General features: G+C 44.4%; 1 protein-coding gene across 1 annotated transcript in view; it reads left to right on the top strand.

The window, feature by feature from the left end:
- The first annotated feature begins 647 nt into the window (after positions 1-647).
- Positions 648-14352, top strand: part of SERPINA3 (serpin peptidase inhibitor, clade A (alpha-1 antiproteinase, antitrypsin), member 3) — a 28234-nt gene continuing 14529 nt past the window's right edge. Inside the window, exons 1-2 of the mRNA XM_006839547.1 lie at positions 648-1287; positions 9944-10217. Coding sequence (XP_006839610.1) covers positions 648-1287; positions 9944-10217 — 914 coding nt within the window. The remainder of the gene's footprint in view (positions 1288-9943; positions 10218-14352) is intronic.

The following is a 14352-nucleotide window of genomic DNA, read 5'->3' as shown; positions in this document are numbered from 1 at the left end:
TCCAGTGCTTTATCCTACAGTGCCATACCAGTACCCCTGTGGGTCAACCTTTATCAAGGGCAGCCCATGTTCCAGATGCTATCTGCTCTCCATTGATCCTCAGAATAAGCAGGAACCAAACAGTCGGTCCCTACCTCAGGTCCCACAGCTTGCAGCTGAGGGTCTGCAGGGTCCAAAGTCTATCTGTCTGGGTGCTTGCTCCTTCATGGATTCTTCTTCAGGAACAGCGGAAACTTCTGAGATCCACCCCCACTAGGAGTGGAGGGGAGGAATTATTCTGATCAGGCAGTTCCTCACAGCAGCCTTAGCAAGGAAACCTAGGAATCAGGCAAACTCGGCTCTTCCCCTGACTTGCTGAGTGATCTTGGACAAGCTCCTTCTCTTCTTTGTGCTTGATTTCTTCCCTGGGAAAATTGCAATTCATACCTACCTCCAAGGGTTGGAGGGACCATAGAATGTAGTCATGGGTGGTGGGTGCCCAGGAGCACAGCTGGCCAATGGAAGACACAGAGTTGATGAGGGCAACAGAGCAGAAACTGACCCCAGGCCATAGAGAGACAGTATGGAGAGTCCCATAGGTGCTGGGTGGGGACCAGTGCTCCATCTGAACCCCATGACTTAAAGGATCTTTGCTTTCAGAGTTGAGAATGGAGAGCATGCTACCCATCCTAACTCTGGGGCTGTTGGTGACCGGGCTCTGCCCTGTTGTCCTGTGTGACCCGGGCACCATACTCAGCAGGGAGAATCAGACCTTTGAAGACAAGACGACCCATGTAGACAGCAGCAGACTCGCCTCCAGCAACATCGACTTCGCCCTCAGTCTTTATAAGCAGTTGGCTTTGAAGACCCCCAACAAGAATGTCATCTTCTCACCCGTGAGCATCTCCACGGCCTTGGCCTTTGTGTCCTTGGGGGCCCATGGTACCACCCAGACAGAGATTCTTGAAGGCCTGAAGTTCAACCTCACAGAGATCTCTGAGGCCGAAATCCACCAGAGCTTCCAGCACCTTCTGCACCTCCTCAACCAGCCCAGCGACCAGCTGCAATTGAGCATGAGCAACGCCATGTTCCTCCATGAGCATCTGAATCTGCTGGAGAAGTTCAAGGAGGACGCCCAGGCACTGTACGGGGCTGAGGCCTTCAACACCAACTTCCAGGACACCGCCACCACCGAGACACTCATCAACGACTATGTGAAAAAGAAAACCCAAGGCAAAATCGTAGACTTAGTCAGCAACCTTGACCCCCACACAGTGATGATGCTGGTGAACTGCATCTTCTTTAAAGGTGAGTGTGGACTGGGGTTCCGAAGGGAAACAGTCTTTTAGCTCTGAGATAACAGGGCTATTTCTTTGCCGGCTGATCAAACTGTGATGACCCAAACACTGCGAAGCAGGAAGCTGTCAAACTGTGCCCAAACAGCCCAAAGCTGTCAAACAAAGCCCACAGACATTGCTTTCTCTTCAGGGGTGGGGAATGAGGTGTGTGGGGGACATGGACAGGGTGTGCCCAAACACCAGTCTAACTGTAGCTCTAGGAAACAGTTAGTTATTCTAGAACAGTTGATGCTTTTTACCAACCATCCAGTTGATTCTGACTCACAACGACCCATGTGTGAGAGTAGAACTTCTCCGTGGGGTTTGATTAAGCTGTGACCTTTTGGAAGCTGGCCTTTCTTTCTTCTGCAGCACCTCTGGGTGGATTTGAACCAGCAACCTTTCAACTAATAGTTGAGCCCGTAACCATTATCACCATCCAGGGACTCTATCCAAACACAGACCTACTAAGGAATTTCCAGCTAGTTTAGCTGTCCCCTCCTTTCCTGCCTCTTAAGTGGACGCTCATAGGCCCTTTTGAGATTTGTTACTGCTGTTGTTGTTAAGTTATGTCAAGTCAGTTCCAACTCATAGTGACTCTTTGTAGGGCTTCTGAGAAGTGGCTGGTGGGTTTGAACTGCCAACTTTGTGGTTAGCAGTCCAGGACTAATCCTACAGTCACACCAGCGACATTTAGAGGTTGGATGCTTCTAATAATGGGGAAACATGCCAAGGAAGGGTTGCACATTTCCCAGGAGCCCACAGGCCTCTAGCCCCCTAGACAACAACAACAAGTGATCTCTGCTTTTCTCCACTCTCTCCTCTCTGGGACTCCATCGTGTCTCCTAGGTACTTATTTTGCTCATTGCTCCAGTTGAGCCATAAACACAAACCTAGTGCTCTGGTAGCATAGTGGTTACGAATCGGGCTGCGAACCTTAAGGTCAGCGGTTCGAAACTACCAGCCACTCCTCGGGAGAAAGATGAGGCTTTCTACTCCCGTCAAGATCTACACCCTTGGAAGCCCTATACAGGGTCGCTATGGGTCAGAACTGACTTGATGGCACTTAACAACAACAACTTATGTATGATGGGGCCTGGTCAGTCCTGAGGCTATGGTCCTTAGATTAGAAAGTCTTGGTCAAGTGCCCTCGTTCTGCTGTGGTCTCTTTCCACCTAGGTATAGAATCAGCATTTCAGGGATGTGAATTTCTTTTCTCCTATTCTTTCCCTCCCAGTGGTGTCCAGTTGGACCATGGGCACACAGACTCAATTCATCAATTGATTCTAGGTGTTATTGTCAAGTGTCATTGAGTCGATTCCGACCCTTAGCCACCCTGTATAGGGTTTCCAAGGAGCAGCTGGTGAGCTTGAACCACCTACCTTGCAGTTCAAATGGCTTTGCAGTCTGGCGCATTAACCCACAGCACCACACCAGGGCTCCCAATTGATGCTAGAACTACAGAAATGATGTTATGAGAATGGTTCTGGCAGGGAGACCACAGAGTCAAGAAAAGAAGAAAGACTTCCCTGGCAATTGTTTTTCTTTTAGATCCAGGTAGACTTAGAAGGGAAGGGAATTGCAGCAGGGGCACTAGCTCATGCAAAGGCATGGAAAGAGAGCATAGAGTAAGTAAATGTCTGTGACTACAAAAATAGGATCCCAGAGGGAGGGTAGCAGCTGGGGCTGTCGAGTCAAATGGAGCCTAGATCACAAAGGACAACTCTATAATTGTGAGACATTTGAACTTTGTCTAGAGGAACCTATGAGAACAATCCCTTGGACTTCTGTCTCAGTTCTCTCGTGCTGTTACAACAGATACATCACAAGGGAGTGGCTTTCACAAACAGAAATGTACTCTCTCAAAGTTTAAGAGGCTAGAAGTCCAAATTCATGGCACCGGCTCTAGGGAAGGGCTTTGTCTCTCTGTCAGCTCTGGAAGAAGGTCTTGTCTCCATTCAACTCTGAGCATTTCTTGAAGATCTCCATGTGTCTTGGCATCAATCTTCCCCTGGGTATAGGAGGTTCTCAGTGCAGGGACCCTGGACGCAAAGGACACACTTCACTCCCACCTCTTCTTCCTGGATGGTGCTGAGGTTCCCCTCTCTCTTCTGGCTTCCTTTTCCTTTGATCTCTTGTGAGATAAAAAATGATGCAGGTCACATCCCAGGGAAAGTCCCCTTATATGGGATTAGGACAGTGACCTGAATAAGAATGTCACATCCCATCTTAAGCCTGACTCTTTAACACAGAGGTCAGAATTTACAATGCATCACAAATGGAGAATAATCACATCATATCCCGTAATGGGGGCATGATAACACTGTTGCATAAATGCCAAATTGCTTATTACATAGCTGCCAAACCATTAAGAATTATGGCCCGATCAAGGTGATACACATTTAGGGCAGGGAGGAGGACTATTCAATTCATGATAGCTCCCATGAGGGTGCTGGGAGAGAGGGCAAGCCTAGAGTTAGTGGGGAGTTCTATGAAGTGGTTTCCTGAGTTGAGATGAAGGAGCCTGAGCTTCATAGACAGGGATGTTAGGAGATGCTAAGAATCATAATTGGAAAACTCATGATGTGTAGACAGAAATAGAGAAATGTGAATGTTGTGTTGTTAGGTGCCATCAAGTAAGTTCCAACTCAGAGTGACCCTACGTATAGCAGAATGAAACACTTCCTGGTCCTGTCTTTCTCACAATTGTTGCTATATTTGAGCCCATTGCTACTGCCACTGTGCCAAGCCATCTCATTGGGGATCTTCCTCTTTTTTGCTGATCCTCCACTTTGCCAAGCATGATGTCCTTCTCTCCAGGGATTGGTCCCTTCAGATAATATATCTCAAGTCTGAGAGATGAAGTCATTACCATTCTGATTTCTAAGGAGCATTCTGGCTATTCTTCCAACACAGACTTGTTTGTTCTTCTGGCAGTCCGTGGTACTTTTTTTTTTTTATGTTTTATTATGAATTATGTGATAGTTTACACGGGAGAACATTAGTCTTACATTCAACATACATATTGTATATCGTTTCATTGCTATGGTTACAACCCCTTCCATGCATCATCAACCAACCAAAGGGTATACACTACAAGCCTGCCCCCCAGTCGTCAGCACACAGCCCCTCTCCCTCTCTGTGTCTAAAGTCTCCAACTGCTCCATCTCTCCACGTCATCATCTCTGCCTCCATCTCAGGCATCACTGCTTCTCTGGGTAGGGTCCTGCTCTTCGCTCTTCTCCCATGATGGTCCCAGGGACCTCTGTTCCTAGGCTGAAAAGTTAATCATTCTCCTCCTTGCTACAAAACGTTTACCTTTACATTTCCAACCCTCACAAGCAGTCCTGATAACAATTATTCACTATTGTATCACAAGAGACCTATCTGCATTTCATTTCATCAGCCCCGCCTAGACAGATTGTATACTACTCAGTGGAGAGTCTACCTTCCTTCATACCCTCTAAATCTAGGTTCCCTCTTGAAAGCTTGTAAGCCAGTCACTTCTTGCCTTTGTAGCCTCCTGATTTGGGGTAGCCAATGTCCAAATTGCCCATCCCTGTCTACTCTGTGTATGGAGGGATGGAAATGATCCTTGCTGCAAGGATTTGTTTCCTCTTTTGAGCTACTGAATCCATAGGTGTAGGTCACATGCAGATTACTCCTTTTTCCCTCTTTTTTCTTCTAGTCCATGGTACTTTCAATATTCTTCATCAACACCATAATTCAAAGGCACCAATTCTTCTATGGTCTTCCTTACTCATTGTCCCACGTTCACACACAGATGTGAATTGTTGTTGTATTAAGTGCCTTCAACTCTGTATCAACTCATGGCGATCCTGTATAGAGTTTTTCAAGAAGTGATCTGGTGGGTTAAAACTAGCCAGATAGCAGTCCAGTGCTTATCCTACAGAGCCACAGTAAGACTCCACAGATGTGAATAGAATGTTAAAAATCCAGTAGATCCTGGAGCAATTTTAACATGGAAGGTGATCTTCACCCCTCAAAATTCATCCCTCTTTCCACTGTGGCATGCAAGGGAGCCCCAAGAGTCCCCAAAGAACACTTAACTGCCTAGCAAGCCCCCATGATAGAAGGTAAGCCAACTGGAAGAACACCAAAAGAGTTGTGATCGCCTAGATGATATTGGAAGTATACCACGTGACACTTCCCACATGGTGGTCCCAGAAGCCACCTGAGCAGCTGCTGCAGTGAGCAGGGACACCAGTTGAATGAAACCTCTCACTCTGGACAGAGCCTTGACTGAGGTGCCTTTTACAATTAGATATGCCTTCGTCACATGGTGTTGGGAGGTTGCAGGGCTCAGAGAGGCTGAGAAGGGCTGCGTGGGAGGATGTAGAGAGGGCTGCTCTGTAGCCCTAGAAAGCTTGCGGGTAGAAAGGAGTCAAGTAAGCAAATGAGGGACTGGGGAAACTAGTATGGTGATTGGTTGTGTGCCATAGAGTGGATTCCAACTCATAGCAGCCCTGTACCAGATTTCCGAGTCTGGCAATCTTTACAGGAGCTGAAAGCCTTCTCTTTCTCCCAAGGAGCAACTGGTGGATTTGAACTCTGGAACTTGCAGGTATCAAACTTACATATCAATCCAACATGCAACCCACTCCACTGCTATGGCTCATATTATAGACAAAAATAAATAGGAAGCTCCCATTCACTGGGAACTACTGGTTGTTTTCTTGTTTGGTGCCACTAAACTGACTCATAGTAACCCTGTTTAGGATTTCCAAGGAGCAGCTGATGGGTTTGAACTGCTGACCTTGTGATTTGCAGTCCCATGCTGATCTTACAGTACCACATCAGAAGTGTAACTACCCCCTGCTGAATCCTCACAGCAATTTGAAAGGTAGATAGATGGTGGTAACCCCACTTTCAGGGAAGGGGCTTGATGCTCTGAAAGCAAAGTGACTAGCCCCAAAGTACACCTAGTAGATGGAGATTCAAAGTTGACCTGGGTCCATTCCCAAATCCCCTTTTCTTCTTCTATTTAACTGAGGGGAAAAGTGTTGAATACCTCCCAAAGTGAAGAACAGAAACCCACAGTCAAGAGCAGGGTCGACACACTGTTTCTGTAAAAGGTCTGATCATAATTATTTTAGGTTGTGTGGTCCACGTAGGTCTCAATCACAGATTTATTTTTCCACACCCCAACCTTTTAAAAATATCAACACCATTGTTAGCTTTGTTGTTGTTGTTAAGTGCCGTTAAGTCTGTTTCAACTCATAAGTACCCTGCATAGGGTTTCCGAGGAAAGCCTGGTGAATTTGAATCACCAACCTTGCAGTTCAAACTGACCTTGTGGTCCAATGCATTATCCTACAGTGCCAACCAGACAAAAACAAGCCGTGGCTGTATTTGGCTTAGCAGATGTGGCTTGTTGGTACCTTATCTAGAGGAGAAAAATTGTACTGAACTACACACATGCACACTGGACTGGGAACCACAAAAACCCTGTATAGGGTTTCCAAGGAGCAGCTGGTGAGTTTGAACCGCCGATCTTACAGTTGAGTGCTTATCCTATACACCCTGTGTGGGTTTTTTTAAATCCTGCTTGGTGTTCTCCCATCTTCCTGAATCTACATATGGTTCCGTGTCTTTATTTTGAGAAAATTCTCAACCATTATAACTTTGAATATTTCTTCTGCCATGTTTTACATTTCTTCTCCTTTGGTATTCCAATTAAGCATATGTTACACATTTTGAAATTGTCCCATAATTCTTAGATGCTCTATTCTCCTGTGTCAATTGTAGGTTTCTTTTGTGCCTTTGTTTGGGAGTTTCTAGTGATCTAACTTCAAGTTTCCGAATTATTTCTTTGGTTGTATTAACTCTAAGTGATGAGGCCATTAAAGCCATTCTGACTCATGTTGTTGTTGTTATGTGCCATGGAGTCGGTTCTGACTCATAGTGACCCTGTACAGGGTTTCCGAGGCTGTAAATCTTTATGGGAGAAGAAAGCCTCATCTTTCTCCTGCAGCAACCCTATATAGAGTTTCCAAGGAGTGTCTGGTGGGTTTGAACTGCCACCTTATGGTTAGCAGTCCAGTGCTTATTCTACAGTGCCACACCAGGGCTCTGTAGTATTAAATAGGCCTATTGTTGGTGGTGGTGTTAAGTGCTGTCGAGTCTGTTCTGACACATAGCAACCCTGTATAGGGTTTCCAAGGAGCAGCTGGTGGATATGAACTGCTGACCTTGTGGTTCACAGTCCTACAGCGTCACACCAGGACTCTCTGGAGTTACGCCTGTGCGCATCACTTCTAGCATTTTCGTTTGAGTCTTGGAATCTCCATCTTTCTGACTGACTCCATCACCACTCTTGCTTGCTGTCTTTACAATATTGTTGTTGTTGTTGTTAAGTGCTGTGGAGTCAGTTCTGACTCATATTAAGCTAAGTTATTTCCAATTCCTTGTCTGAGAATTCCAACATCTGTGTCCTGTCTGAATCGAGCTTTGATGATCATTTTGTCTCTTCAGACTATGTGATTTCTTGCCTTTTAGCATGTCATTTTTTTTGTTGTTTTTGAAAGTCAGATATGTTGTATCTGGCAATAGGAGCTGCTGTAAATAAATCTTTAGAGTGACGATGTGTGTTCATCTAACAAGGAGTTTGTGTTCAATGTTTGCTGAAGCTAGGGGATTTCTTGGAATTTTGCCTTTGCAAAATTAAAAAACTGGACAAGGTCTTGAGTCAGAATGCTCCTGATTACTTACTTGACTAAGACACCTGATAGGGTCAAGAAGGACCAAGGCTGGCAGGTTGTCATGAGCGAGGATGTAGTTAGAGGTGCTGTGACACGAATAATTTGCAGTGCAGTGGGAGATATCAGAAGGCCAGAAACTGGGGCTAGTCACCCAAGCCCAGCTGCAATGTGGCTGAGGACCAGGCTGAAGTTGGACCCTGAAGAACTGTATCTAATATAGCTTATAGCAGGTCTAGCAGTGAGGGAGACAAGCTCTTAGAGAAAGTGGAAGCAAGAGAACCAGGTTAGTCATCAAAAGAAAATGGCAGAAGAGGGGGAAGAATTTTTCGTGTAAATAAAAAGAAAGAAAATGAGTTTCCTCTCTAGGTCAGTGAAGGGCAGACAGAAGAGAATGTTCGCCAGTGTGAAAGAGCTAGGAGAAGCAAGTAGACTTTCATGGAAGTTCAGTGGAAGACTGAACGTTGTGGAAGGCTGAACTCAGACCTCTGTCTAGAGCAGGAACAGAGCCTAAGACCTCGAACTGAGGTGGGTTGGGAGAGGATTAGAAGGGCTGGAAATTTAGACTAAGTGTCAAGGCTTTCTCTACTGGCTGCAGGACAGAAGCCGTGTGAGTGGCTTGTGGTTTTGTTAAGTGCCCTTAAGTTGGTTCCAACTCATAACAACCCTGTAAAGGGTTTCCAAAGAAGCTCTGGTAGCATAATGGATTATGAGCTGGGCTTCTAGCTGCAAGGTCAGCAGTTCGTATCTACCAGCCACTCCACCAGAGAAAGATGAAGCATTCTGCTCCTGTAAAGATTTACAGCCCCAGAAACTCTATACAGGGTTGCTATGACTCGGAACCAACTTGATGGCACACAACTACCACCATAGGGTTTCCAAGGAGTAGCTGGTGGGTTTGAACCACTGACCTTGCAGTTAGCAGTCCAGTGCTTATCTTCCAGAGCTACACCAGGATCCTTGGGACTGGCAAAGCATGGCTTAAAGGTGCAAGATATCAAGGATGATAGAGCTATTGGATCATCAGTCCAAGAAATTGCCACAATTCCAAGTCCCTCATGACTAGGGATGGAGGTAATGGGGATTGAAGACTCAGGATCCAAGAAGAGTCCTGAGCTGATAACTATAACTGTCTATGGTCCATAGATGTGGACACCACTCAGGTGTCAGCTGAGACCCATCTTGTTCTTTTGGGTTATTAAAGTTGACTAGAACCTCCTTGGGGAAGTAAATGCCCCCATCTCCAAAGATGCCACAGTGACCATGAGCTTTTCTTCTCAAGGTCACTCTGGCTCTGAGTTCAGTCTTCCATGAAAGCCTCCCTGCTCCTTCTAGTTGTTTCGCACTGATGAACATTCTCTTCTGTCTGCCCTTCACCAATCTAGAGAGGAAGCTCATTCTCTCTCTTTTTATTTCTACCAACAATTCTTCTCTAAGTCATTTGGGAGGGGACCAGGAGGGTTGTGGTATCAGAGGAGTGATTGTATGTTTACACACCTGCAATCCCTCTAAGTGGTCATTAGACATTGTTCTTGAAAGGCTATGCCACTTATGCATTGAAGAATTTCTCCGTTTCCTACCAGGATCCAGGCTCTCACAGAGTTTTTCTCCTTTTCCTCTCCCAACCTTCATCTCTCCTTTGCATTCCCTAGTCCCAGACCCCTGTTGGTTTCTTAGTTAGCACAATTAGCCACCAACACCACCATCCCCCACCCACTCACCCACAACTTATATACTTTCCAGGATATCTTTTCAAATTGAGATAGTCCAATCCTACAAAGAACTCTGGAGAGGCTGATGGTGTGTTTAGTGCATTCCATGTTCAGGAGAGTGAGCAGAGATGGGGTAAGGGGTACAGCAGTTCTTACGCTCACCCTGTTCTCTAACTGCTTCCTCCCCAACATTTAGCCAAATGGCAGAGCCCTTTTGATCCTCAAGATACATACAAGTCCAAGTTCCGTGTGAGCAAGAGAAAAACCGTGAACATTCCCATGATGAACATCGAGGATTTGACCACACCTTACTTCCGGGATGAGGAGCTCTCCTGCACCGTGGTAGAACTGAAATACACTGGCAATGCCAGCGCACTCTTCATTCTTCCCGATGAGGGCAAAATGGAGGAAGTGGAAGCCATGCTGCTCCCGGAAACACTGACAAGGTGGAGACAGTCACTCCAACCCAGGTGACTATCCCCAGGACCCTGAACTTCATGGGGGCTGCTCACTTTCATTCCCAGCCCACCCCTACTCTTCCTCCACTCTTCATCTCCCCAAAATTCTGCATAGAACCATCTCAGGACGTCTGAGATGTAGAATCTCTCTATGTCCAAGGCATGCGATTGGAGAGATGGAAGAACCTATAACTGAGGAAGGTAGAATTATGGGCTGACTTTGTCCTTTAGTAGCTGTTTCTTTCAGCCTGCATTTATTCCTCTGTAAGATGATAATGCCAGAGTCAACAAGGGGCTGAGGCTTCTTATAACTCTAACAAGCAGTAAGTCGTTCAGAATCTTCAATGTAATCCCCACCACTCACCCATTATGTTCTCTTTGCTTCAGCCTCTTAGGGGCAGAGGGGAACAGAAGGAATTGTGCTCATTTGAGGGCTGAGACAAGATGGGTTCTGAGAATCTGTGATGCACTAGCTAACGATTGTGTTCATTTGTTCAGTCACTCGTTCAACAAACATTCATTGAGTACCTACTATGTGCCAGGCCCTGAGGATATACAGTGAATACAACACAAAGTTCTCAGCCTTTGATGACATTTATTTGTTATCCAGGGTAGAGAAACAAATACATAGATTATTTGGTATGTGGGAAAGCAATAAGTACAATGGGGGTAGGGGGAGCAGAGAGACTAAAGCAGTAAAAGGATCAGGAGAACTGAACTGGAAGTTAGTTTGTATATGCAAATAAAGTGGTCGTTTATGTGACACGTGAGTTACCACATGACAGAATGGAGGGATCGAATCATGTAGCTACCCAGGGGAAAAAACATTCCTAGAAAAAGGAACAGACTATTCAAAGCCTCTGAGGTGGGAGCAAGCCTGGAATGTTCAAAGAGACATGAGGAGACCACTGTGTGTGGATTAGTACCTGAGAGAGGTAGGGGGTCCCAAGGGGTGGGGCGGGATGCATAGGGCATATTTGTTGCTGTTGTTGCTAAGTGTCATGGAGTCATTGGACCTAGAGTCACCCTGTATTGAGTTCCCTAGGAGTGGCTGCTGGGTATGAACCTCCGATCTTGTGGGTAGCAGTCCAGTCTTCATCCTATAGCATCATACCAGGATTCCATGAGCATGTCAGCTCCTAGGAAACCTTGGCTATATCTGAGTGAAATGGAATCAGTATAGGGTTCTGAGCTCGGGAGTGTTGTGGTCTGAGTACGTCTTAAAAGGATCACCCTGCTGTTGAGAGAAGAGTGAATTGTGGGGGCAACTGTGGACAGGGAAAGCCAGCTGGGAGCCTAGTGATGCCATCCAAGTGACCACACCACCATGTGCCTGAAATGAGGGAAGAGCAGAGGTAGGAGAAATATGGACATAAAAGGTCAGCTGGGAGTCTAGTGCTACCATCCAAGTGACTGCCATGTGCCTGAAATGAGACAAGAGCAGAGGAAGGAGAAGTGATGCGTTCTAGATAAATTTGAAGGTAGGACATGAGATTCAGGTCACCAATACTAAGGGGATAAGCAAGCCAGAGCAATAGATTCCTTCTGTAGGCTTTGAGGGAAATCTGTCTCCTGCCTCTCTCCTAAGTTTCCATTATTTTCTGACATTCCTTGGCTCATAGACATATCACTCTAATTTCTGCCTCTATCTTTTTATCTTCTTCCTTGTGTGTGTCTACCAATGTCTCTGTGTCTCTAAAGATCCCTTTCCTCCTATGGATGTGACTTATTGGATTTATGCTCCACCCTAATCCAATATGGCCTCATCTTGACTTGTCACATCTATAAAGACCCTATTTCCTAATAAGGTCATACATATTCACAGGTGCTATGCTTATGTTTTCAGCAAACTTAGCACAAACACAGTTTAACCCAGAGCAGGCAAATTAATAATACATGAATTAAGAAGATTGTGCTCAACAAAGGAAATAAAAAGGATAATAACAGAATACTATGAAGAGCTGTACTCCAACAAATTTATAAGAAATGGATATATTTTTAGAAAAACATGTCCTATCTAAACTAAACTTACACAAAGTGAAGTAGAAAACTAGAACAGACCCATAACAAAAGAAGAAATTGATCAGGTCATCATAAAACTCCCAACCAAAAGAAGTCCAGGTCCAGATGGCTTCACTGGTGAGTTCTACCAGAAGAGGAAGAGCTGTCACCAATTCTACTCAAATTATTCCAGAATATAGAGAAGGATGGAAACCTTCCTAATACATTTATGAAGCAAGCATAACCCTTATACCAAAACCAGGGAAGGACGTCACAAAGAAAGAAAATTATAGACCAATATCCTTCATGAACACAGATACAAAAATTCTCAACAAAATCCAAGCAAACAGAATCCAACAGCACATCAAAAAAATAATACATCATGACCAAGTGGGATTCATATCAAGGATGCAAGGATGGTTCAACATTAGAAAAATAATCAGTGTAATCCACCATATAAATAAGAAAAAGGAAAAGTACCACATGATCATATCGATGGATGCAGAAAAGGCATTTGACAAAATCCAATATCTATTCCTGATAAAAACACTCAACAAAGTAGGAATTGAAGGGAAATTCCTCAACATAATTAAGAGTATATGTACAAAACCAACAGCCTACATTATTCTCAATGGAGAGAAACTGAAAGCCTTCCCTCTGCTTGGAAGGGAAACAGACAAGGATGCCCTTTGTCACCACTCCTTTTCAATATTGATTTGGAAGTCTTAGCCAGAGCTATACAGCAAGATAGGGAAATTAAAGGCATCCAAATTGGCAAAGAGGAAATAAAACTCTATTTGCAAAAATTCAGTAAAAAAGCTACTAGACCTCATTGGCAGATTCAGCAAAGTGGCAGGGTATAAGATCAACATACAAAAATCAGTTGGATTTCTCTATAGTAACAATGACAGCAGTGAAAAGGACATTAGGAAAGCAATGCCATTTACAATAGCTGCCCAAAGGATGAAATATCTAGTAATAAATGTAATCAGAAAAACAAAGGACCTATACAAAGAAAACTACAAAACACTACTACAAGAAACCAAAAGAGACTTACAAAAATGGAAGAATGTACCATGCTCCTGGATAGGAAGACTTAACATTGTGAAAATGTCAATACTGCCCAAAGCAATTTACACATATAATGCAATCCCCCTCCAGATTCCAATGAAATTCTTCAAAGAGATGAAAAAAAAAAAACAATTACAAACTTTATATGGAAAAAAAAGAGACCCAGGATAAGCAAAGCACGGCTTAAAAAGAAGAATAAAGTTGGACGCCTCTCACTCCCTGATTTCAAATTTTACTACATGGCTACAATGGTCAAAACAGCTTGGTACTTGTATAGTGCCACAACTCATCTGTCAGTTTGTCGTACTGTGGTGGCTTGTGAGTTGCTGTGACTCTGGAAGCTATGCCACCAGTATTTTAAACACCAGCAGAATCACCCATGGTGGACAGGTTTCAGATGAGCTTCCAGATGAAGACAGACTAGGAAGAAGGAGTGACGAACTACTTCCAAATACTTAGTCACTGAAAGCCAAATGAATAGCAGAGAAACACTGTCAGATATAGTGTCAGAAAGTGAGCCTCAGGTTGGAAGTCACTCAGCATGTGACTGGGGAAGAGCTGCCTCCTCAAAGCAGAGTTGACAGTGATGATGCAAATGGAGTAAAACCTGTGGGAGTAATGACCTCGGGACTTTCATTTGCTGATGGGGAACAACTCAAAATTAAAAGAAACAGCTGTAATCATCCATTAATAATTGGAACATGAAATGCATGAAGGATGAATCTAGGATAATTCAAAATTGTCAAAAATGAAATGGAATGCATAACCATCGATATCTTAGGCATTAGTGAGCTGAAATGGACTGGTATTGGCCATTTTGAATCTGACAACCACATGGTTTACTATGTCAAGAATGACAAACTGAAGAGGAATGGTGTTGCATTCGTTGCCAAAAAGAACATATCCAGATCAATAATGAGGTACAACGTTGTCTGTGATAGGATAATATCCATATGCCTTCAGTATGGATTACATCTCAATGTAAAGAAAACAAAAATCCTCACCACTGGACCAATAAACAACATTCTTATCAATGGAGAGAAGATTGAAGTTGTCAAGGACTTCATTCTTCTTG

Source organism: Chrysochloris asiatica, unplaced genomic scaffold (genome assembly GCF_000296735.1).
Source record: "Chrysochloris asiatica unplaced genomic scaffold, ChrAsi1.0 scaffold00025, whole genome shotgun sequence".
NCBI classification, from domain to species: domain Eukaryota; kingdom Metazoa; phylum Chordata; class Mammalia; order Afrosoricida; family Chrysochloridae; genus Chrysochloris; species Chrysochloris asiatica.
This window is presented reverse-complemented; position numbering and strand designations above follow the sequence as displayed.